This window comes from Rhincodon typus, chromosome 29 (assembly GCF_021869965.1).
Source record: "Rhincodon typus isolate 14 chromosome 29, sRhiTyp1.1, whole genome shotgun sequence".
Classification (NCBI taxonomy): domain Eukaryota; kingdom Metazoa; phylum Chordata; class Chondrichthyes; order Orectolobiformes; family Rhincodontidae; genus Rhincodon; species Rhincodon typus.
Genome location: NC_063360.1, coordinates 32,768,785 through 32,795,395, shown reverse-complemented (window position 1 = coordinate 32,795,395; position 26,611 = coordinate 32,768,785). Strand labels below are relative to the sequence as shown.

The window sequence follows — 26,611 nt, the reverse complement described above, 5'->3', positions numbered from 1 at the left end:
TGTTAAAATCGACCTGTCTGTCCAAAAGTTTGGTCCTATGCTTAATATGTGGCTAGGTCCTAAATTTTGTTTGCATGGATTGCCTTGAAACATTTTACTGCGTTAGAAACATAGAAACTAGGAGCAGGAGTAGGCCATTTAGCCTTTCAAGTCTGCTCTGACATTCAATATGATCATGGCTAATTATCCAACTCAATACCCTGTTCCACTTTCTCCCCCTAACAATTGATCCCTTTAGCCTTAAGAACTACATCTTCCATATATTCTTGAAAACATTCAATGTATTGGCCTCAGCCACTTTCTGTGACAAGGAATTGCATAGGCTAAGCACTCTCTGGGAGAAGAAATTCCCCCTTGTCTCAGACCTAAATGGAATACCCAGTATCCTTAGCCTTTGAACCTTGGTTCTGGACTCCCTGGTAATTGGGGACATCCATCCTGCATTTACCCTGTCTAGAATTTTGCATTTCACAGATTTCTATGAGAATCCCCTCTCATTCTTCTGAACTCCAGGGTATATCATTGTAACTGATCCATTTTCTCTTCATTAGTAAACCCTGCCATCTGAGGACTTAGTCTGGAACTAACGAAGGAACTGTTTAAGTACAAGTTTTATAAGATAAGAAATAGGAGCAGGAGTAGGCCATTTGTTTTTATTGGGAGACTTGAATTTGGAAACATGGATGATTTACTGGTGATGCTTCTTAGATGAAAAAAATACCACTGGTGATTCGGTGATGGAAGAAAAAGTGCAATTGTGTGTAAGATCATTTCTGGATATAAAAAAAAATTAATCTTGAGTAAAGTCACACGTAATACTGCAAAGTGGGACTTGTGTAGATTTAGTACGACCTTGTCGGTATAGACTTGATGGGCCAAAAGGCCTCTTCCATACCAGTCACCGTCTGTCAATTACATGTGACGAACATCCGCGCTAGCCAATGGGAGAAGGGTAGTGTATGTCAGTCAATAGGCAGCGGTTAGAGACGGGAACGCTGGGCAGATTATCCCCGCCCCTTTGGCTGATAGATCGCCATAGCAGCCAATCGGAATGGTGTGTGATGGTCTCCCTGCGCATGTGTCCAATGATGTGGATGGGGAGGCGGAACCTGGCGTTTGCCGTTGGTTTGAATCGCGGAGGCCGGCGGCGTGACAGTGTCAAGTGTGAGAGCAAACGGTAATCCTCCATAACTCACCGAGTGCTCCAGATCCCCGGACACAAATACACAGAAAATAAGGGGCCATGTCTCCTACCGGCGAGTCTCTGATCGGCGGTACCGGCAGAGGAGACCCCATGGGCCCTAATCACCTCCGCTGGAACCTGAGCAAACAGCAAATCGAGCAGGAGGTTCAGGCCCTGATCCGCCGGACCAAGCAAGTGTACGACCGAGTCGGCTCGCTGGATCTGGCCGAGGTGAAGTACGACAACACACTGAAGGAGCTGGCGGACATCGAGGTCGAATATACGGGTAGGCCTGGGGGCGCGGGGAGCTGGGTGAAGACCTGTGTTTGTGGGACTGGCCACTGTGCGACACCCTCACCCTACACTGCCCCTGGGGAAAGTGGCAAACTACTCCTCTAGGATAGAGGACACCGCTTCTGATGGGCAGGGCAAAAGTAGGAGATGCTCCTTTCCGTGGGCAACGTGGGTTAAGGGAGATGCCCTCTCCACCCGCTTACTGGGTCGACGGAGACTCCTGCCCGATGAGCAGAGTCAAGTATAGCAGATCCCTGTAACCAGAGTGGCATTATTTAGAAGCAAATTACTGCAGATGCTGGAATTTGTACTGAAAACAGAAAAAAAAATTGCTGGAGACCACAGCAGGTCAGGCAGCATCCATGGAGAGAAAGCAAACTAACGTTTCGAGTCTGGATGACTCTTCAAGAGTGATCTAGACTCGAAATGTTAGCTTGCGTTCTGTCCATGGATGCTGCCTGGCAATCTTCAGAACCCACCTCCCCTCCATAGGCAGAAAGAGGTCGGGGACTCCTCCGAGCTAACAAGGTGCAGAGCTGGATGAACACAGCAGGCCAAGCAGCATCAGAGGAGCAGGGAGGCTGACGTTTCGGGCCTAGACTCCCTGAGCTGCAGTGTTTCGAGTGGAATTTGGTGAATGGAGAGGGAGAACTTGGTTGGGGAAGATGCTGTGTACACTTCTTGAGAACTGTGCAGGTGGATGGAGCGAGCATTCCGATGTTGGGAATGTGATAAATTTTCAAAGTAAAACAAATGCATCTGTGCTTTAAATGCCTCTGCTTCTAAGAATCTGATGGCTATGCCCTTTTTCTGATGAAGGGTCTAGGCCCGAAACGTCGGCCTCTCTGCTCCTATGATGCTGCTTGGCCTGCTGTGTTCATCCAGCCCTGCACCTTGTTGTCCCTTCATTAAGGTAACCTTTTTTTCAGTCTACTGCATTGAACTCCAGTTCCTAAGGTCATCTAGGTCTGCTCTTTAGTGAAAAGCAACAAAGGACTTTACAGAGTTAAAGTTCAGAACAGATTGGACTTTCTAACTGGTTTTTGTTTTTTTTTAAAAAAAACCAAAGTTAGATATATATTGCTAATGTTATTGTTTAATCTGATCCCAGTTCATACTCTTGAAGTATAGAATGGTTACAGCACAGAAGGAGGCCACTCAGATTGTCATATTTGTACCGGCTGTCTGAAGGTGCGGTTCACCTAGTGCCACTTCTCCTGCCTTTTCCTGGTGGCCTTGAATTTTTTTCTCTTCCAGATGATGAATTTTCCTTTTCAGATATGCTTAGGAAAAATGTCTGAAAAGACTTGTGAGTTTGGAATTGATGTCAACCGTGACTGATACATCTCATAAAATGATATCAAGTTCCATTGTCAACAGAAAGAAGACTTTCCTGTTGAGTTAACTAATTTAGCTGGGACAGTGATTTTATTGTTTGAATTAATAGAATCTCACTGTATGGAAAAGGGGCCCTTGTCTGTGCTGGCTGTCTGAGAGAGTTCCACACGAGTACCACCTTCTGCTCTTTCCCACCTAGACCTACAATGTTTTTGTTTCACAAGTTCTCTCTTTTGAAAATTACTGTTGAATATGCTTCCACCATCCTTCCAGAATTCATCAAAACAAAGCATCATACATCAGTGTTGAAAAGAATTCTCCTCCTTTGCCCTGATTCTACTGCTAATTATCTTAAGTCCTTGTCATATGATACCTTACTGCCCCTTTAAATCCCACAGGTTGGCTGACAAAATTAAAGCCTATTATGTGACATTTTTAAAATGCATAACGTCAATGAGGACTGTTGTGGTTCATTCCCTATGTCTGAACCAGAACATCTTAGCTCTGGTCCCACCTGCTGCAGAGGTGTGTCACAACAAGTCTGAACAGGTTGATTTTGTTTTTATAGAAAAATATCTCGAACTGTGTCAACTTCAGTACCTCATCAATTGTCTTCATTGACGAATCAATCCTATATGTAAGGCACAAATTGTATTGTTACGCATCCCCATTGGCCGCCATATATTAAAACATGCCCTTCCAAGTGACAGTTACGTTTTTCCTGGTTATCCCACTACCCACTTTAGGTCAATTAGGTCTTACTTTCCCCATCTCCCTTGTTTTGAAAGGTTAGTCTTAGTCGTCTGGAATCATCTTGAATGAAAAATTATCTGGTTTCTGATCACAGCCAGTGACGAATATTTCTATTTATACAGCATTTTTAACTTTTAAAAAAATACCAAAAATGGAATGTCATAAACCAATATTTGGCACTGAACCACATAAGGAGGTACTAGGGCAGATGACCAAACACTTCGTCAGAAAGGTAGGTTTTAAGGAGCATCTTAAAATGGGAGGAATTTGGGGAGGGTATTCCAGATCTTAGAGTCAAGGCAACTGAAAATATGGTTACCCATGATGCAGCTATTAAAATTGGAGGTGTGCAAGGGGCCAGAATTACAGGAATGCAGAGATCTGGGAGGGTTGTGCAGCCTGAGGAATTCACTGAAATTGAGAATGGCAAGACCACAAAGAGATTTTAAATCAAGGAAGAGAATTTTAAAATTGAGGAAATGTTTAATTAGGAGCCACTGCTAGTCAAAAGCACAAGGTCGTCAAGATATGAGGAACAGAATTTTGGATGACCAAGTTTATAAAGGCCAAATTGAAAGAGGCCATGTTGAAATTTATTAGAATAGTTGAGTCAAGGGGAACAAAGGCATAAGTAAGAATTTAAACAGCAGATGAAATCAGTGACCTGTACTAAGGACTTTCATTCCAGCTGGATTAGGCCTATCTGCAATTGCTCCTAACGTTTAATAGCTTTCTGACACTTGCTGGCAGTTAATTGTATTCAACCACTGTGACACTGTTTGGGCAATTGGTATTTTGTTCAGTACCTCCAATGTCAATCCCTCTTTATTTTCAATCTGTACTTTTAGTTCTAATTGCAGAGACTGATCCATGAACACTGTGAATGAAAACCTCCTACTTTTCTGAATTTCCAAACAAAATTCCACAAAATTGAATGGAGGAATGAGGAATTTGTTACATTTTTTGTCTGAACTGACAATGAAGCATCAAGAAATTTCTCTGGTGGCCCCTACAAATTGACCAATATAGTATCCAGAAAGCACTGGCTGGAGAGTTACATATTGTGGGAAAGCATTTGTAAACAATAGTCCAAACATTCAGCAGTATTCTGTGGGAATAGCTGCTGACAGGAGGCTTTACCTTGCTTTCTCCATGGCTTTGTTGGCCTAATAATTCTGAAGCTATGTCAGTTTTCACAATGGCACAGTGGAACCTAGAGGTCACACAAAAATTATGATCTGTTTAGTCAACTAAATACATTGTGAACATTCTGTGAATGTGCATAGTTATTTGTGAAATTATATTTCAAGTATTAGCAATATGTGTTGCAAATTGACATACTGATTCTTGAACCATAAATTCCTTTCAATGTTTTATCCTCTTTTAAAAAATGACTGTGATGATGTACTTTTGAAAGAAAGACTGTTCCAGTTGACACCCACTAATGCATGCTGGAAGATGTGTGGATGTTAGACCATAAGATGTAGGAGTCATTAGGTCCATCAAAGATGTTTGATTATAAGGTTAGATTACAGTACGATGCCTTTCACAGTCTCAAAGAACATATAAAAACAAAGTAAGCCCGTGAAATGTATAACAACAACCATTATTTTTATAATGTCTATCATTAAAAAAGAAACCCAAGGTTTTGCAGGAGCATTATGGAACTAAATTTCATATTGAGCTACATAACAAGATATTAGATCAAATGCATGAGGAAAGTGTCTTAGAGGAGGAAATAGAAGTATAGAAAAGGAGTTGCAAATCTTGGAGCCTAGACAGTTAAAGGCACATTTGCCAATGGTAAAATGATTAAAATCAGGAATACTTAAGAGACCAGAATCTGAGGATTATAGAGGATTATAGAAGATTAGAGTTTGGGAGAAGCCAAGGGCATGGAGTGATGTGTGAGCAGGACTTGGTGATCTTAGGGACATGGACAGAGGAGCTTTGAATGACCTCAAACTTGCAGAGGTTAAATGTGGGAGACGTGTCTGAAGTGAATTGGAGTAATCGGAGAGGTGTTGTCGAAAGGCAGCGAAAGGATAGATAAGGTTTTCAGCAGCAGGTAAACTGAGCAAACAAAGTTGGGCATTGTTACAAATTGATAAGCTTTCACCACAATATGAATTGGCTACTTTAAATCAGAGCAGAAATCTGAAATCCAAGAGTGAGCAAAGTCAAAATGCCCTTCATGCTATTAGGCACTATTCTTACTACTCTTCTTTTACCCTTGTTTTATATTCAGAATTGCCCATACACACAACTGAGCATTTTTGATTCTCATCACCAAGGCACTTTTTTCATCTATTAACTACCACCAGTACCCTAACACCCTTGTCAAGTTATGACATTGATCTGTTAAACATGTTACTTTAGCTACTGAGACTTTTTGTCTTGATATTTCAGTGCAACGGAATATTCTAGATTTCCCTCAACATGTCTCTCCGTGCAAAGAAGTTCGGGCTGCAAGCACTGAGGCGGACAAACAGCTGTCAGAGTTTGACGTGGAGATGAGTATGAGAGATGATGTTTACAAGAGGATCGTTGCTCTTCAGGTGATAATTTAGTTGAACGAAGAGGCTGCTAAAAGATCACTTTTATCTTTCAGGATTCCTTCTGATGCAGTCTAGAATTTTAGTTTAAAAATTGTGGGCAGAACACTGCTTGCAGCGGCATTGCTTTGAATTAACCTCAGCTTCTCAGGCTAAAGAGAAAAATGACAATCAGTGCCTGCTCCTGATGACTGCTGCACCTTCAAAAGCACCTACCAAATGCACAACATCTACGTTCAAAGGAAAGGGCATGGGAAGTATGGGAAAACCAACACCTTCATTTCCCTTCAAGCCACACACCATCCTGACTTGGATCTATATTGCTGTTCCTTCAGTGCCGCTGGGTGAAAATCCTGGAACTCTTTTCCTAATAGCTTTAGGGGTGCTTCACCCCATGGTTGCAGTGGTTCAGGAAGAGAAAAACCAGTGAAGCTCAGACCAGTCATTCCTGGCATCAGGAGTAGGAAAAATGCTAGAATCACGGCATGAATTTGAGATTAAAAACCAAAGGAATTGTGAATGCTGAAAAACAGAAGTTGCTGGAAAATCTCAGCAGGTCTGGTAGCATCTGTGAAGAGAAATCAGAGTTAATGTTTCGGATCCAGTGACCCTTCCTCAGAACTGATTAGTAGCTAGGAAAATGTCAGTTTATATGCAGAAGATAGGGTGGGGGAGGGGGTGAGGAGTAAACAATATGTGGGGATAGAGCCCAAAGAGAGAGAAGAACAGTTGGACAGATAAAGGAGTGGATAATGATCTGGGTAGGAGGGTGAATAGCTGTTAATTGTGACTGTTAGTGACTGACAATAGGTAGTGTGTAATGTCAGACTATATGATAACGAGACCTGGTGTGTGGGGTTGGGGGTTAGGGCATGGGAGACATTCAGACCCTAAAGTTATTGAACTCAATATTGAGTCTGGAAGGCAGCAGGGTCCCCAAGTGGAAAATGACGTGTTGTTCTTCCAGCTTGCTTCAAGCTTCACTGGAACACTGCAGCAAGCCTGAGACAGATGTTGGCCAGAGAACTGGGTAGGGTATTAAAGTGGCAGGCAGCTGGAAGCTCCGTCTTTTTTGCAGGCGGAATGTAGATGTTCTGCAAAGTGGTCACCCAGTCTACGCTTTGTTTCCCCAATGTAGAGGAGACCACATAGTGAGCAGCGAATGTAGTAGACCAGATTCTGGGAAGTGCAGGTGAAGTGCTGCTTCACCTGGAAGGAATGTTTGGGTCCCTGGATACTGAGGAGGGAGGAGGTAAATGGGCAGGTGTTACACCTTCAATGGTTGCAGGGGAAGGTGCCGTGGGGCTATGGGAGGGTGTTGGAGTGTATGAAGAGTGGACCAGGGTGTCCTAGAGGGAACAGTCCCAGCGGAAGGCAGAAAAGGGAGGAGAGGGGACTATGTGTCTGGTGGTGGCATCTCGTTGGAGGTGGTGGAAATGAAGGCTGATGATCTGCTGAATGTGGATGCTGGTGGGATGGTAGGTAAGGACAAGGGAACCCCATCGCTGTTGCGGAAGGGAAGGGAGGGGGTGAAGGCAGAAGTGAGGGAGATGGGTAGGACCTCGTTGAGAGTCCTGTTGACAACTGCTGGGGAATCCTCAGTTGAGAAAGAAGGTGGACATTTCGGAGGCTCCCTTGTTGAAGTTGGTCTCATTGAACATATGCGATAGAGACAGAGGAACTGGGAGAATGGAATTGAGTCTTTACAGGAAGCAAGGTGTAAGGATATGTAATCAAGGTAGGTGTGGGAGTCAGTGGGTTTATAGTGAATATTAGTGGCCAGTCTATTCCCAGAAGTAAAAACAGAGATGTCAAAGAAGGGAAGGGAGGAGTTAGAGATAGACAAGGTGAAAGTGAGGGCAGGGTGGAAATTGTAAGTGAAATCAATGAACATTTCCAATTCTGGATGAGAGAGGGAAGCAGTACTGATGATATCAACGATATATCAGAGAAAATGTGGGGGTCGGTATAGGAATGTTCCACGTACCCCACAAAGAGACAGGTATAACTGGGGTCCATGCGGTACTCGTGGCCGCTCCTGACCTGAAAAAAAAGAGTTAAAAGAGAAATTGTTGAGGTTGAGGATGAGCTAGGCCAAGCGGAGGTGGGTCGTGTTTGTTGGGAACAGTTCAGGTCCCCTTTGTTCCAGTAAGAAATGGAAATCCCTGAAACCATCTTGGTGGGGGTTGGACGTGTAAAAGGATTGCACGTCAATGGTAAAGAGGAGGCGGCTGGAGCCTGCAAGCTGGAAATTCCAAAACAGGCATAAAGCGTGAATTTGTGAATGTTTGATAAAATTGTTGGAGATTTTTTTTGAGGTTGTTACTAACATACTTGATAAAGGGGAGCCAATGGATGTAGTAGACGTGCATTTTCAGAAGGCTTTTGTTAAGGACCCCCCAAATGAGGTTGGTTAGCAAAAGTAAAATCTCCTATGATTTAGTGATGGTTGGAAGGGTTATGGGGAGCAGGCAAGAAAGTGGAATTGAGGCCTTGAGGGGTTCAATTGCCTACTCCTGCTCATAGTTCTTATGTTCTATAAAGAAATATAAACAAAATTTGCTTTTACATTAGCAGGTTCTGGGATTTGCTGCAACATTAGGACTTAAACTGGTATTCCTCTGTGATACAGAAGGAATACTGCATTATTGGAAATAGAATTCTTTAGACGAGATAATAAATGGAGGTGCACGCTGCATATTGAATATTTAAAATTCTATTTAAAGATTTGAAACGTCTAATATTGACCAGCAATTACTCTTCAACCAATATGACAAAAACACGGGTTAGCTTGTCATATTTTATTCCATTGCTGCAGAATGTCTTCCACTGTATAAATAAAATCCATTGCATCTCATTGTGTTGTAAAATGATTTGCCTTGCAGCTAGCTCTAGATTTGTTAACTCGTTGACAAATTAAAATTAGGAACTAAAAATGTTTTGCGTGAAATATGAATTTTGTTTACAGAAAAATATCTCTTATATTTTGATTAGAAGGAAAGCAAATCTATTTGAGAGACATTCTTGCTGTTGCTTCACTCTGGGGGCTTGTTCTTTCAGGATAAGTGTCAGGCTGAAGATCTACAACCAGAGGCCAGACGCTACATGGAAAGACTATTGAAACTAGGGAGGAGAAATGGACTCCACCTGTGTAAAGATAAGCAAGATGTAAGTAATGGTAAAAACTACATTTGTAGATGAGACCCAACAAAAGCAGAATGCTTATGATATACAATGGATTTGATATTAAACTCCTCATAGCTGTCGTATAGGGTGTTTAAAGCAAAATATCACAGAATGTATCACCAACCCACAATGTATATATATCTCCCTATTTTTATGGCAGTGAATAATATAGTGTACATGTGTCATGCCTTGAAGTGACAGGACCCTTCATCTTAATGTTAAATTAACACAGTTCTGACCCTGATTTAAACTTGACAGCTGCTGGCTAGGTTTCCCAGGGCTTGGGAAAATGAGAGTGAAATGGGTATGGGAACAGGTGGCTCTGACAGCTGAATGCTTTTTGGAGCACTTCTTGTGGGCAAGGAGGATCAGGTGAGCACCTCTCTGTCTCTCAATCAACCAATCCTCAGCTTTACAGCAATGTGATTTCCGGTACCAACCGAGACCATTTGACTGAGTACAAAACATAGAAAATATGGAATTTGGGACCTTCTGGTTCATATGCCCCAAGTATCACCAGATGGATCTATCCACAAGTCCTTTTTTGAAACTCCAGGCTTTATAATTTTATATCCTACTGTATAAAGGATTAGTTAGGAAGTTATTGATATTTCTGTGGTATCTAACAATGTATCCATAAAAACTCATTATGGTGGAAATACTAATTAACTAACTCCTTTCTCTACTCAATAAGCCAGGAGTTATTGGAGGACTCACTGCTCATTTATTCTGTGCTTTAGGAGATCAAAGCCATCAGGAAGAGAATCAGCACTTTGTGTATTGATTTCAGCAAGAACCTGAATGAGAATACAACCTTCTTGGAGTTCACACAGGATGAATTGGGTAAGAGATAAGTTGCTTTGTCGATTAAACAATATGATTGTTTTTGTTCAATTCCAAAGTTGCTGGAAAAGCTCAGCAGGTCTGGCAGCATCTATGAAGGAAAAAACAGAGTTAGTTTTTGGGTCCGGTGACCCTTCCTCAGAACCAGACCCGAAACGTTAACTCTGTTTTTTCCTTCACAAATGCTGCCAGACCTGCTGAGTTTTTCCAGCAACTTTGTTTTTATTCCTGATTTGCAGCATCCGCAGTTCTTTTGGTTTTTATTTGATTGGAATTGAGCCCTGCATATAGTAGTGAAACTGTCCATTTGTGCAATCAAATAGTTTTTAAATCCAGATTATTGTTTTTCAATTTGTTTATTTGCTGAGGTACAACCTATCAGCATAAATGTTTCATTGGCCCTTAGACAGACGGACCTTGGAGTCTCACCTTGTAGTGGGACCTTTCAAGTCTCACTACACTGTCATGTTTTGGATGAGTTTTTAATCTGAAGACCAGATGGCAGATGTTAAAAAAAAAAATGGAATTATCCAAAGTAAAGAGATTTTCGAGATGTCCATTAAAACCTTTATACCTCAGCCATCAAAAGTACAGAGTTTATTGATGTGGTTTGGGACTTTGTGTGTGTGTTTATTGCTTATTACATGCTGGTACCATACAGATCAACATATCCTCTGCAGATACAACTCAATCACAATGACAGTGTAGAATTACTTCACCTGTTGTTTCTCACTGCTAAAATCATAACAAAAGATTTCACAACCAAGCTTTTTCTGAAACTCTTAACTCTTATCATTGACTGGAAAGGCATCAAGTATGTATGGGTACTTAAGGATATCTTGCAGGCAGCATTTGGGTCTGCATGTCAGTTTCTACTTCCAAACTCTTTTTGATATCGCAGATAACAAGGTGTAGAGCTGGATGAACACAGCAGGCCAAGCAGCATCAGAGGAGCAAGAAGGCTGACGTTTCGGGCCTGGACCTTCTTCAGAAATTGATATCCCAGTTCTTTATTCTGATATTTTGTTTTCCCTTCATGCTTGAAGGAATTGTGCTTTAATGATATGATGGTTCTTTGGATTCTTGAAACTTTCGGATGCCTCACCTCTGCATGGGTGAATGAAAAATAGTGTTTTGGCAGGCTGTCTTAATGTGGGCATTACTGCTGAGCACTTTCTACCCTTATTTGATCAACAGCATTCTTTTAAATAAATAAATGTGATTTTAAGTAAACCTGTTGGACTATAACCTGGTGTTATGTGACTTCTGACTTTGTCATCCCAGCCCAACACTGGCATCTCCACATCATAGCATTTTTTTAGTTGGAATTGTATTTTCATGTTTTTTTTTATTCCGTTGTTTTCTCATAGGGATATTGAGGCCAATTGCAGGCATAATTTGAGTTTGAATAATTTGAGTGCTTGCAGAGAATTGAGCTAGATACATTTATGGCTTCTCTAAATGAATTACTGGCTGCATTTACTAGCAATCATTGAAGGGAAGCACCTCAAATTGTATTTGGTGAAAGTAAATGTGATAACAGTAATTGGAATGATTGCCATTAATTGTTGATTATGTTAATATATTGCACCACCAGGCGGCCTAACTGACGACTTTATCAATAGCCTGGAGAAAACAGACAATGGGAAGCTAAAGGTGACTCTAAAGTATCCCCACTATTTTCCCTTGATGAAGAAATGTTATGTCCCAGAAACCAGGAAGATGATGGAGCATGCCTTTAATTCCCGCTGTATGGAGGTGAGTTAAGCTGGTCTTTTGTCTTTTACGTGTCATTTACATTTCTGTACTGTAAATTCTGTTTGACCCAACTGTCTCTGGTGGTGTTTATGACGCACACAAGCTTCCTACCATTCTATTTACATAATCTCACTTTTGTCAGTATATCTTTCTGATCCTTTCTCCTTCATGAACTTATCCAGCTCTCTCTTAAGTGCATCTATGCTATTCTGCTCGACCATTCTGCACAGTAGTAAGTTCCACTCTCACTGTCACTCACTGTTCTTTTAACAAATATGTTTACCAGATTTATTTTTAGTCTTTTTTGCTTTATTTTTTAATTCCAATTCATTGTATTTTCTTATTATTCCTTATTTTCATTACTCACCAAGTAAATATATATCTCTCTCTTCTAAATAATTCAGTGATGTATCACAATAATATGTTCCATATTTTAGACAAACTTCTTTCCTGGATGTTACTAACTAGTTCAGATAATTTTTTGACCACCTCATAAGATAAAGATATAATTCCAGTTTAAACATTACAGCTAAGCCTGATCCTCAAAATCCAGTGTAGCTTTCCAGTAGGAATCATTGGACTGTGGTCAGAAGCAGAAAACTGTGCTGATTTCTCTTTGTCCTCTTTATAGCTCAATTAAGGTCATCTCGGTTGTTTCAAATCAGGGAGAGGGATTGAGTGTGGGATTTTACTAGTCTTCATGGCTTTGTGCCACATTATATGATGCAGCTATTCAATGCGGATGTTCTGCAAGTGGTTTCAATGTATCAGGTGGTACAGCAAGTGTGCAGATATCTCAGATAGTCCATTAGTAGGCAGTTTAGAAAAATGTAATTCTACTTTTATGAAATATTGCTTATTGTTGGAAACAAAGTAAATATAACTTTTCTCTTGCTTGACTAGGACAATTCAAAAATCCTTAAAGAACTGATGGAACTTCGTACGAAGAAGTCTGGTCTTCTGGATTTTAAGACCCACTCGGATTTTGTACTCGAAATGAACATGGCTAAGAATAGCAAAAATGTCGATGTCTTTCTGGGTAATGAATTTCAGTTTGCACACATTGCATATCTTGGTATAATGTATTAAACCACTGTCCTTCACATTTGACATCAACCCTGTCTGATCGGGTGAAGCCTGCATTCTGCTAGAAGGTCACTTCATCAAATTAACATGCACAGTCTGGTCCTATTTTTAGTTAATCCAAAACAGTACCATCAAACTACCCACAAACTGGCAGTCTTGATGGTTTTTATAACAAACTTACCGTGGTGGGAAAAGGATGTAGGGCTGATGCCCTTAGAAGTTGGGATTATGTGTACGCATGTGTTGGGTAATGATCATATTAGATTAGATTGTGTTTTGTCCTAAGATTAAATCATGTGCCTGCAATCTGTACTGTTTTAGATGCTAATTTGAACTAGAAAAGAAATAACGTAGGCAGTTGTAACCATCTGTCTGATCAAAGTGGTTTAGTCCCAAATAATAGTAGCAATTTATTTACTTCCCCTTTTCAATTTGCTACTATTTTGGTTGAGTTTAGTCCATTATAATCTGAGTTAACTGAACTTCAAACTGTCTTTCATGGGTCCGCTGTAAGCTGCTTCTGAAAGGACATGGTTTTTCAATCTTCAGTTTATTTGGTTTCCTTTTTCATTTTCTTTTCAGCAGGATCATCTGAACTATCACCACCATCTCCTCAACACCAACATTTCTGACTGGTGTTCAATGTAACAGTCTCTCACCCTTCATTGGGAATAGGGGAATGAAGTTGGGACCCTCATTCAGAGAAGATCTACGTCCAGTTGAGAACGATATCATTACATGTAAACCTTTTCAAATTCATGTTTCAGATGAATTAGCACAGAAGTTGAAACCACTTGGTGACATGGAGAGGGCAGTGATATTAGATCTGAAGAAAGAAGAGTGTGAGAAGCGAGGGCTGGATTTTGATAATGTTATAAATGCCTGGGATCTGCGCTACTACATGAACCAGGTGGAGGAGTTGAAGTACTCAGTGGATCAGAATCTTCTGAAGGAATATTTTCCGATGGATGTTGTAACTTCTGGCCTGCTAGGAATCTACCAGGAACTGCTGGGATTAACATTTCAACTAATTGAGAACGTGCCTGTGTGGCATGAGGATGTAAAACTGTATTCCGTGAAAGACACAGCAACTGGAGAGTTGATGGGACAATTCTATTTAGATTTATATCCAAGGTGATTTCTTAATCTTTGAAGGAGAGAATAGAATTGGTCAAAAATTAATTCTACAATATTAAAATATCTTGCTCGGGTGAAAGGCATTGTCCATTGTGAAACTGACTGATGAGGACTAAAAAGTCTTAGATTTGATCCCTACTCACTTCTGTTCTGGTTGCTATCAGTAGGTGAAATGGCACAATTAGTATCTCTGATCCCGATTAGGGAGGAGAAAAAAAAAAAGTTGCTTTCCTGATTTAGTATTCAGTAATTCCTAGTAGAATGTCTTTGTGCAGATGTTAATGAATGTCTGGAGAACTGTAGTGCTTGGCGATCACTAACGTTCAACTGAACCACTGAAGCAGAATGGATGTTTAAGTTATAGAACATAGAACAGTACAGGCCCTTCCGCCCATGATGTTGTGCCGACCTATTATCCTACTAAGATCAATCTACCCTGCATACCCTACGTTTTACTATCCTCCATGTGCCTATCCAAGAGTCGCTTAAAAGTCTGTAAAGTATCTGACTCCACTACCACTGCCAGCAGCGCATTCCACACGCCCACCACTCTCTATGAAGAACCTACGTCTGACATCTCCTCTGTACCTTCCTGCAATAATCTTAAAATTATGCCCCCTCGTAATAGTCACTTCCGCCCTGGGAAAAAGTCTGTATGTCTGTACAAAGTCCGTTCTCACATTGTGGTGCTAAAATATCAGCCTAAATTGGGTGAATTCTAGATCGGATTGAGCTGTAAACAAATTGTGAAATAGCTAGCCATTACATTCTTTCATGCTATGGATGAAGGATGGCCACTTGAGTACAGTCTTGTGGGGGTAGGCGTGTGTGCTGCTGATTTCAAGTGACACATGAAAGAATTGCATGGCTGTAGAGAAAAAACAGGGGATTGGAACTAATTAGATAGCTCTTTCAAAAAAGCGCAGTACAGTGGGCTGAATAGCCTCCTCTGCAGTTTATGAATCTAAGGTAAATTGTTTTTTCACTCAGTGAAAAACATTTTGGGTAGAATAGGCCCTAAAGTAAAAACTCAGCTATGTGGTAAAAATCTGTATGGTCACATATGGATATATATCAATGTGATGACAATGGCTTGTATTGCTAGAGGAGAGAAAATATTTTTTATGTAACTGACAAAATTGCGTAGTAATTATTTACTAATTGGTTATCTCAGGGTATCCTGTCCAATTTTTATGCAATGTCAAGGACTTTTGCAAATGTAAATTGAACCTCAGGGCTGGATTTTATATTCCAGTTCTATCTGGGCTGACTTTTTTTTAAAAAAGAAAGCATTACTCTGCTATTCAGAAAGGTAGATACTCCACACTGTTCAGGTTTTGTTTGTTAAAACCATAGAATATAAGTGAGTTTGTTTTTGAGTTATTAAGATATCCAGAGCAGATCACAAGACTGGAAGGTTGTAGGTAGGATGTTAAGCTTACAATTTATCAACTGCTGCAAAATTACAAGATGAAAGAAGTGAAAAGTTCCATAATAACAAGTTCGTCATTCTAAACGAATCAGAATAGGAAATGGTGCGAAAGCTTAGCTTGCAACACATAAAGAACTATGAGACAATTGTGGAAAGAGCTGAAAAGGAATAAGAGAGATCAATGATGTCATGACCAAATAATTGTATCAATAAGGTGGAAAATTAGGTGAGGGAGAAAACGTTCACGGGGCTCAAAGGCAATAGTTTGTGAACAAATGTACAATTCCTCTTTCTCCTTTATCCTTTCTTAAAAAGTTGAGGGTTGGGGAGGCAAGCCAAGAGTATTGAGATATGTCAGTCAGTCTTTAACTAATAGTCAGTTCAACAGAAAGCTGAATGTGATTCAAAATTAAAAATCAATTCACACCCACTGTTAAAACTAAATTTAAAGTATGACCTTTGCAAAATATTTTGTTTTACAGGGAGGGGAAGTATGGACATGCTGCTTGTTTTGGGCTTCAGCCAGGATGTTTGCTACCTAATGGCACTAGGCAGATTACAGTGGCTGCTATGGTTGCAAACTTTACCAAGCCAACTCCCAGTGCTCCATCATTACTTCAACATGATGAGGTTGAAACCTATTTCCATGAGTTTGGTCATGTGATGCATCAGATCTGCTCCCAAGTAAGAACTTACTATCATTATCGTTACTGTTGTTGGTATCAATGATGTAAAACCTTAAGGTTTTTCTCCCCCGACACCACCTCCAAAACTTCGCAAAATTGCATTTCTTGGTGGGCTGCACTCCTCCAATCCGTTAGACAAGTTGCCATTCTTCATGTTCGAGCTAATGTCACTAGACTATTCAATTTTGGAACATGCAGCCAAGCTTGAACCTGATTGAACAATGTTCATTTTTCACTTTCTAGCAATGGTCAATGGTTGATAGTTTTGGACTGGGAATGCTGACGGATTTTCTTCATTTATACAGTGTTACCAACTTGTCCTCATTGTTCGTTGGAAAGCTTGTGTGTGCAAATTACAGATCCTTCTATTTTGCTTCTTGAACAGCCAGACTTCACTGCAGAAAAAGACAAGTAATAACAAGCTCTTGTGGATCTTGAACTTATTCATTTTCATATTCAATACCTTTCATATCTTAGCTGAGGAGGACTTAGTTGAGATGGCTGGCTTTTGGATGTGCCTTGTGTTTGAATTCAGTGTCTAGATTATATTTAGCGGATTGCAGGATAAATTGTTCTCTGTACAGTTAAGCAACATCCTGTGTTCCATGAATTGAGTTCAGGCAATAATCGTATTATTGTCTGACAGGCTGAGTTTGCCATGTTCAGTGGAACGCACGTTGAGCGAGATTTTGTGGAGGCTCCATCTCAGATGTTGGAGAACTGGGTTTGGGAGAAGGAACCATTACTCCGAATGTCTAAGCACTACAAAGATGGGAACATGATTCCACAAGATCTGCTGGACAAACTCCTTAAATCTAGGCTAGCTAACACAGGTAAATATTGACACTGTTTTTCACATCTGTACAACCTTACAGCAAATTAATAAGTGAGGAAAATTTTAAGACCTCAGATTTTGTTTAGTTTTATCCGTGTTAATTTGCTTTTAATCTTTTTAGGTGTTGTGCTAACAGATTTACCAATATTTGTGCTCATGCTGTTGCAAAAAAGCAAACAATTTTTTTCTACCCCTTTCCTCATTGTACAGGGCTCTTTAATTTGCGACAGATAGTTTTGGCAAAGGTTGACCAGTCACTGCACACGAGCATGAATGTGGATGCTAAGGAAGAGTACGCCAGGTTATGTAAAGAGATAATGGGAGTTCCAGCATCACCAGGTAACTGAAAAGAAACTTTTTTTTTCTTCTTTGGCTGCTACTGCTTTGAAATGTGCTACTTCGGCATAGTCTGGAGTTCAAAACTGGACCCCTGTTCAACTGTATTGTGCAGATGCTGGCATTTTTAACCGAGCCATCAAGTGAGCTGCTATTTCTTATTTGTTTTCATGATTATTATTTGACCCACCTACTGCACCCAATCCAACAAAGAGTCACTGTGATTCAGCCAAATAAATAACAATGTGAAGCAATACTTGTGTGCACCCATTCTGTAACTTAATGTACATCTGTCCACATCTAATTGATGGAATAATATCACAAAAACCAGGCAGGTAATACACTGGCTTAGATTTTTTTTTTTAAGAAGAGTTCAGGTAGGTGAAACAATAATGTAATTGTGCACATTTTTCAGGAACTAATATGCCAGCCACATTTGGGCACCTGGCTGGAGGATATGATGCCCAGTACTATGGTTATCTCTGGAGCGAGGTTTACTCGATGGACATGTTCTACACCCGATTTCGTCAAGAAGGGGTCATGAGCTCAAAGGTACGGATGGATTTTTACTCAGAGTTGTGATTGTAAAATAACCAGTGTCCAAATCTATAACCAGATTGTCCTTCCTAATTTTACAAAAGTGGTTACTAAATGGTGATCAGAAGCAGTAAACCTGACCGTTTTTTTTAAGTTGTTTCTTCTGAGGCAGATTGAATTGATTCCAAGCACTGTCTGGGAGTGTGGTGGAAGCAGGGTTTATTTGAAGCATTAAAGAAAATATTGTTTCAATATAAATACTCATTCAATGTGCAGGAGTTTGGTGCTAAGTTGAGATGCTGCAGGCAGCTGGTGCAGGCATGATGGGCCAAATGGCCTTTTGGTCTGCATGAATTTTGTGAATCTGAAGTGAACACCCTTTGGAAAGGGGGTCTAGGACTGTACAGACTTGCAGCACAGAAGAAAACTACTTTGTTCTTATATTTGTACTGGCCTCTTACAGGAGCAATCTAAAACAATCTCCCCACCATTCTCACCTCAAATATTTTAACAATTTTTCCTTGAAAAGATGTAGTGGATTCCAATGAATTGCTTTCTGTAACAAAGCATTTCATGCTTCAACAATTCCCTAAATGAAGAAATATTTCTCAATCTCTCTTCTCATTTCTGGTGACCATTTTAAATTAATGGTTCTCATTACTGACTCCTTGTTGAAATCTTTGGCTATTCACACGTCTAAGTTTAGAAAAAAGCCGATATTCTCCTTCTCTGCTCAGAAGTTTGAACATATTCTGATTTTCTCTTTCTTGTGTCCTGTTGCCACCTAAATTTGTAGCCTGATTGCAGTTCATGAGAGCGGTTACATTTATACTTTTATATCAAAGCCAATGTACAGTACTATTGCCAGCTTCCAATGTAAACACATGAAAACCAAGTGTTGCAAAGCCTTCCTCCTTCCCACCCTGCCCCCTTCAGGGGGCTGCTTTACACAGTTGTGATTTTGCATCACACGAAATACAACCTAACTGTATTGCCAAGACATGTTAAAAAGGCACAGATTTTTGGGGATAGTACAAGGTGTAAGTGAGGGATGAAATCAGCTATTGACTGGCCTGCTCTTTCTTGTTATGTGCTTATGGTCAGTTGGATCTTGTAAACCACTTTTTAATGATTTTTAGTGTTATGAGAAAGTTATTTGTAACGTAATAAGTTAATACATAACGAAGAATGCATAGTACAGAAAATATCTATTTGTCCAATAGGTTCTTGCCGGTGGTTACGCTCCTTACCACCTCCTCTCATTCTAATTCATCTAACCCTATCAGCATATTCTCCCATTAGTTTCTCCCTGACTTTTTTTTTAACTTCCCCTTTAGTACATCTATGTTATTTTGCTCAACCACTTCATTTGCGCACAGAGGCCTGCTGGCAACCTGAGGGAGTGGCAGAACTTGCTGGTGTGCCTCACAATTTACAACTACCTGTTACAACATTGTGATCCTTTGTTCACTCTGGTTATAAGTTTGCTCATTGGGAATAAACTATAATATAGTCATTGTTAATAATTATAATGTACTATAACTCAAATGAAAGTAGATCCTATTCACTTTGAAAAGAACCTGCCTATTTTGCGCTTCTCTCCCTTCTAGGTTGGTTTAGATTATCGGAACTTTATTCTTAAACCAGGTGGTTCTTTGGATGCCGAAGAGATGCTGAAAAGTTTCTTGGGGCGTGAACCAAAGCAAGAGGCCTTCCTTCTGAGCAAAGGGTTGAGTGTGGATCAGGACAAACACTCTGCTCCTTCCGCCTGTTAAGATTGTTTGTTTCACTGTGCATTGTATGAATGCTGCTGTCTTTCCACTGTGGCACAGGAATCTCTCCTTTTATCACCCATGGACTGATTTCCAAAAGGATTATTTCCAAATTTTAATTTATTTAACAACTGAAACAGATTAATAGGTTAACCAGAGCTCTCATACTGTTGCAGAAGCCTTGCTTTAAATCCAACAAAAGGATAAATTCAGATGAAATTTTAAAAGTTGTAATCTGTGGATAATTGTAGAGGATTGAAGGTCTGAGAACCAAGCTCTTTTCACCCAAGTAGACCATTTACTATAACTGCTGGAGTTGAAGTATTTCCTTTTGCTGAATATCTGTGTGAGAGAATATTGCATGTGAACAAAATTAGCCTTATGATGCCTTCTAGAATAGTAATATCTAAATTAAATAGCCTTGCCTCACTTGTTAAGCAAAAGACAGTAAAGTTCATTCTCGTAAGGGAAATTGCAATATTTAAAAGAGATAACTGAAAGAATTTCCACACATTGTTATTAATAAATATTCACCTTCACAAAACTTACAAAGACAGAAACATTTGAACTGTGATGTGAACAAATTAATGGGCTAATATTGGAATGTAAATTTATCATTACTAAGACTAAAGAGGGAAAAACTCCTCCTTGTTTACTAGACTATTCTCTAAGTGTTGGTCCATGGTTTAAAACATTGCATTGAATGATCATAGAATGTGATTTTAATTATGACCCTGACAGTTTGAAATTATGGTTTGTCCCATGTGATACATGGCCACATAAACCAGGAACATGCCCAGTCTCTGTCAGAATAGCTGATCACAACTGGAAACATTGTGTTTAGCTTTCACACCTGGTTTAGAAGGAGTTATTCAATAATCTTATTGGAAAATCTGATGCTGAGTGATAGGAGGAAAGCTTCTGCCACCTGTGGAATTGCAACTGAGCATGAAAATAAAGACAGCAAATAGTGAAGAAACAAAATTGGGTTTAGTATGCAGTATATTCCTTATTATTTTGGTCCCAGTACAGTTGTTGGTAATATGGGTGTGGACTAGCTAATTATATGTGATGTGGGTTTGCAATATTTATACTTTGAGCATTTGTCAGGCTAATTTTTATAGGAAAGTTTATTTGCATAATCAGAAGTAATGGAATGCTGTTTGGGAGAATATTCCCTCACTTTCTGCCCAAGTTTGCCATCTTTAGTGTTTTTTTTGGAGCATAACTTGCGAATGTTCCAGCATACTGTGTGTAATTTAATGGCCTCCCCTGTGGTGACTTCGGTTGGGGCATTTGATCAGGCAGGAGTGTGGTGGGTGGTGGGTGGTGATCCCCTTAATGTTCCACCTCCACCCTGATTTAATTATGTGGTGTGAAGGTCTGTAAACTGCCTTCTCATCACCAGTTAAGATCCTTAACTGAGTAATAAGTGCTAATTTAAAGGCCTCATCCCTGCTGCAGCTTATGTTAACACAGTGGCGGATGTGGGAGCTTGCCAAGCAGGGTGCACAAGCATACCCGTGTGAGGTTGCTTGTAGGCTCCTTCATACATTCAAAGATACTCTCAGTGTGATCAAGGGACCCAACTTTGGGAGGCATCGATTTGAGAAATGCTAATAACCAGCTGTGTGCCACTCTCTTAAGGTCTTGGGTGAGTGTAGTACCAGCAGCAGTCATTACTATTTCCCTTTAAATGAACTGCTGGACTCTGATTATCTGGTGACTCTATGAGGGTGACCTCTGTCCAGGGATTAAAGGATTTGGCAGAAGGTCTGCCACTGTCCAATTCAATCCTCAAGTGGCTGTCAATCAACAGACTTTCCCTTAATGAGGCAATTTAAGTCTTGGCATCCTCCAGTAGGTAGGCAGGACCTCTATCACATCCACTAAATACTGCCCACTGTGTTATAAGATGATGAGTTAAATGTTCGAGACCATACATCCTCACCTGATGAGTCCCTGATTTCAGATGGGTCAGTTGCTGAACGTATTTCCTCTAAGCAGGTGCGTATTGGAATAACCTAAATCTCCTTGGTATTTTCTCACTAGGGAGTAGCATTAAATGCTAGCTCTAACTATGTTGAACAGTTAAATACACTGCAAATTAAACCCTAGAGCATAAACTGAGCAGCTGGGGCCCAAATGAAAAGGGGTGTATATGGTCTCCTGCAGTATAATGAGTGCCACTGACTGCATTATGAGGAAATGTGATCATTTTGGAGAAGGTTTCCCATGCAAACGGTATGTATAATCTACAGTCAGTAAAAACAAGTTTTTTTTTTTGGTAATCACTGTAATTTTGCCATCTTTTCAGGCAGGGAGATGCTAATTGACTTCTTCAGTGAACAATGTCCATATAGTAAGTTAATGATGAGATTTTACAGTATGTGACATCAAGTCATTCCTCCTGTGTATTTTTGAAAAAACAATACAAAGGTACAGTGACTTAATTTTTTGTCATAGATCAAAATCTCTCTATCTTTGTGATTTCTGTATTCTCAGTGGGACTTTAGGTCAGAAACATATTTTTTCTAATCACGAGACAAGACTGATGATGTGGCTTCAGTCTTCCCCCAACACCCAAACATAATTCTTGCCCATTATTCAACTCCACACTGTTACATTGTCCTCTGACACCCTGGTGTTTTTGGTATATTTCTAGTTGTGTGGTTGCATAACTATTAGTAAGAAAACAGTTGGGGGAGTATACTAGGACATTACTAGAAATAATTTATATTAATAGATAAGGCACATTCTAAATATGAAATGAAGATCTGCCTCAGTAGCAGTCATGAGGGATCTTCAGTGAGTGATGATCAAGCACTGGTGGCTTCCAAAACCTCAGGTTTGCACCAGACTTAAATGGAGTATGTGATGCAACTTTTTTAATCAAATAGAGTTTGATACAAAGGGTACTTTTAATACGCTGCCAGTTGGGTGTGTAAGTAAAGACGCACGTCTACCCATTTTTACCATAACATTGCTCCTGTTGGAGCATCAATTTTCTGCTGCATCTCACACTCACATCACACACTCATGCTCGGATGCCACAAACCGTGCAGTCATGTGCTCTACAGTATTTGCGTGGTTCATGTTAAAAGAACAAACAATATTGCCTCCTACCAGGAACAGTGTATCGCTAGAGCACCACTAAGGTTCTTGAGCACCACCATTCAATAAATACATTTATAATCTTGCTGGTTTAGGTGGGGCTTTGTTTAGACTTTTTTTGGATTATGCCTTAAATGAATGTTACTTTGTTGAGCTGTTGATGTAGGGATAATCCTACAAGAAACAGAACTTTTAGAACTTGCAATAAAACTTAATCTCAAAATTAATTTTATTTTGTATTTTTATTACTTCAGATGCGATGAAGTGTGTTTAAGATAGAGGAAAAGGCTTTGTGGAACATTGGTTTCTGCTACCCAACCTGCCATATGTAGCATTTTCTATTTTACAAAGTTTCAGTATCGGCCAACAATTTATTTCCTCTTTAGGAACAGTATTTTTTTTTTCCACATACTTTTTCCATGTAGCATCATTTGTTTCTCTCACCTGCACCCCCACCCAAAAACTTTCTGAACACACTGACTTCCATGGGTACTCACATGAGGAGGTGATGACCTATGGGTATTATTGCTTCACTGTTAATCCAGAGATCCACACAACATTATGAGGATGTGGGTTCAAATATCAGGAAATAAGAATCTAATAATGACTATGAACCCATTGTTGATTGTCAGAAAAATCCATCTGGTTCCCTAATGTCCTTTAGGAAAGGAAACTGCCATCCTTATCCGGTCAGGCGTACATGTAACTCCAGATCCACAGTACTGTGGTTGACTCTTAACTGCCCTCTGGACAATAAATGCCGCCTGGTCAGTGATGCCCTCATCCTGTTAATGAATAAATTTTTTAAAAAATCCCTTTAACACTGTCTGCAGGATAAACCATTCATTGCTCCTGTGAATTCAGACCAGTGTCAGTGAGTTATTCATCTACATGTAGCATCACAGCTGAACTTGTTCTTTTCAATATTTGACATGCAAGTTTTCTAGTAGGACATTTTGATTAGCAGTCAGAAGAAGGAACCCTGATTGCATTCCTCTCCCTGCTGCAATCCAGTGCTTGTGATCACTTGGCATGTAATATTAAAATACAAGCCGTTGTTGCAATCTGATTCTAAATCAGATCCTTGCTGATAAATGGAAAGTATATGTTCTTAATTTTAAATGTAAAAGCCTCTTAGTGTCTCACTGTGCAAAGTTGACCAGAATTGAGCATAATTAAACCAATCTCTAGAATAGTTGGTATAGAAATAAGAAATTCGGGTAGGAATGTCAGTTTATTGCAGGAGAGTGACCGAGGTATGTTGTGACAAGATGCAGCTTCCTTTTGCCTGGATCATGATTTGCTTGACCAGAGAGTGCTGGGAGGTTATGACTTTAGATGCCAAACTGAAAAGTTTTACTTCATTTCATTCAATTTTCACTATCCAAATTCGAGACAAAAATTGTCATTATTAAAATGTCAATGTTAAAAGACTAGCATTTATTAAACTAAAAGTGGCATCGTTGTCAGAACCCTGACAAATGCCATAATGTACAGAATATGTTGCTGTGTAAATAGAGAAGCAACAAACTCAGCCACAGATTAAATATACACTGCAAGTTTGTTGGCTTAAAACACAAAGCTCCCAATTTTCAGCAATGCAGTAATGGTAAGCCATACAAATCAATAACTAGCAGAAGTAAAAGATCCTGTCTTTTAACCTACTCTAGTCCAAAGCCATCCCCAACACTGAGGAATGCTTTCAGTTGCCTTGACCCACACTCCAGAACTAACCTTCCTAACTCCTGCCTCTCAAACTGGCTTCAACTTCCATGGTTCTTGGTAGTACCTTTTTGGTTAAACAGCTATCTATGATTGGCTTGGTATCCTTTCTTAATTACATCGATGCAAAACATTTTGGGACATTTATCAACATATGTCTGTTTTATCATAAATTATTGGCACTTCTGACTTCATGCTGTATCTCCACTATCCAGCAGAGGGGGCCCAATGTGTAAATTAAGGTTAATTCTCCAGGCATTGATTCTCCGTTCATAGCCTTTTTCATTAGAAAAATCGAATCCCCACAGTGTGGAAGCAAGCCGCTCGAGTCCGCACCAATCCTGTAAAGAGCATCCCACCCACCCCCATCCTTGTAACCCTGTATTTAACATGGCTAATCCACCTAGATGGCACATCTTTGGATTGCAGGAGGAAACTGGAGCACCGAGAGGAAACCCATATAAACACAGGGAAAAGATGCAGACTCCACACAGATGTTCACCAGAGGGTGGAATCCCTGATGCTATCAGGTAGCGGTGCTAACCACTGTGCCACCTTTTGAAGATAAGCTTCAGGTTTAGCAATGGTATATTGGTTAAGGCAGTACATTAGGAACATTGATTGCGACTGTCAAGAGCCGATTATTCTCTAGAATTAGAGAGAAGATCTAATTGAGGTTTATAAAATGCAGAAGGCGATTGACAAAGTACTAATAGAAAGGATGTTTCCTCTTGTGGGGCAATCTAGAATGAGAGGTCATAGTTTTAGGATAAGGGTTAGCAGATTTAAAACTGATGAGGGGAAATTATTTCTCCTAAAGGATTATTAATCTGTGGAATTCAAATACAGATTTTTAATTAGTAATGTGGAGAGAAAGCGGGAAAGTGAAGTTGAGGCCATGATGGTCAGTGCTGGGCCCACTGCTTTCCATCATTTATATAACTCATTTGGATGTGAACATAGGAGGTATGGTTAGGAAGTTTGCAGATGACAGTAAAATTGGAGGTGTAGTGCTCAGCAAAGAAAGTGATCTCAGAGAACAATGGGATCTGGACCAGATGGGCCAAGAATTGGCAGATGGAGATTAATTTAGCTAAATGTGAGGTGCTTGGACGGCAGGTTCATAGTTCCTTTGAAAGTGGAGTCGCAAGTAGACAGAATAGTGAAGAAAGCGTTTGGTATGCTTGCCTTTATTGGTCAGTGCACTGAGTACAGATATTGGGAGGTCATGTTGCAGCTGGTACAGGACATTGGTTAGGCCATTTTTGGAATACTGCCATCAAATCTGGTCTCCCTACTATGGGAAGGACGTTGTGAAACTTCAGAGGGTACAGAAAAGATTTACAATGATGTTGCCAGGGTTGGAGGGTTTGAGCTATAGGGAAAGGCTGCTTAGACTGGGGCTATTTTCCCTGGAGTGTCAGAGGCTGAGGGGTGACCTTATAAAGATTTATAAAATCATGAGGGGCATGGATGGAGAAAATAGACAAGGTCTTTTCCCTGGTGTGAGGGAGCCCAAAATTAGAGGGAATAGGTTTAAGATGAGAGAAGACAGATTTAAAACAGACCTAAGGGGCAACTTTTCCACGCAGAGGGTGGTGCGTGTATAGAATGAGCTGCCAGAGGGAGTGGTGGAGGCTGGTACAATTACAACATTTAAAAGGCATCTGGATGGGTACATGATGGGTTTAGAGGGATATGGGCCAACTGCTGGCAAATGAGACTAGATTAATTTAGGATATCTGGCTGGCATGGACAAGTTGAGCCAAAGGGTCTGTTTCCATCCTGTACAGCTCTATGACTCTATCTGTGATTCTTTGAGATCAGGCATGATCATATTGAATGGAGGAGCAGGCTTGAGGGACTGAATCGCCTAATCCTGCTCCTAGTTCTTATGTAAAGTTTCCTTTGAGCTACTCAGATGGTCTGTGCGAACCCATTGACTTCTGCTTCCAGAGGTCACTGCCGTGCAGCTGCAAAAATTATAAGGAAGACAGGTGGTATGCCACTGCCTCTGAACCAGAAAGTCCATGTTCGAAGGAAA

The 26,611-nt window shown here is 40.2% G+C and overlaps 1 protein-coding gene across 1 annotated transcript; it reads left to right on the top strand.

The window, feature by feature from the left end:
* Positions 1-1,098: 1,098 nt before the first annotated feature.
* On the top strand, positions 1,099-23,072 carry LOC109912733 (thimet oligopeptidase). Its single transcript, XM_020512169.2, has 12 exons — positions 1,099-1,469; positions 5,978-6,126; positions 9,184-9,291; positions 10,050-10,152; positions 11,750-11,910; positions 12,814-12,949; positions 13,764-14,130; positions 16,048-16,249; positions 16,898-17,084; positions 17,297-17,425; positions 17,838-17,974; positions 19,570-23,072. Exons 1-12 carry the CDS (start codon positions 1,244-1,246, stop codon positions 19,732-19,734), a joined length of 2,070 nt encoding a protein of 689 aa, XP_020367758.1. The 5' UTR covers positions 1,099-1,243; the 3' UTR covers positions 19,735-23,072.
* The last annotated feature ends 3,539 nt before the right edge of the window (positions 23,073-26,611 follow it).

What these genes read in the sequence shown, in the direction of transcription:
- LOC109912733 (XM_020512169.2), top strand. Translation starts at nt 1,244, where the DNA reads ATGTCTCCTACCGGCGAGTCTCTGATCGGCGGTACCGGCAGAGGAGAC. An exon ending in AGAGGATCGTTGCTCTTCAG is followed by an intron (nt 6,127 to 9,183) that starts GTGATAATTTAG and finishes TTGTTCTTTCAG; the next exon opens with GATAAGTGTCAGGCTGAAGA. An exon ending in GGGAGTTCCAGCATCACCAG is followed by an intron (nt 17,426 to 17,837) that starts GTAACTGAAAAG and finishes CACATTTTTCAG; the next exon opens with GAACTAATATGCCAGCCACA.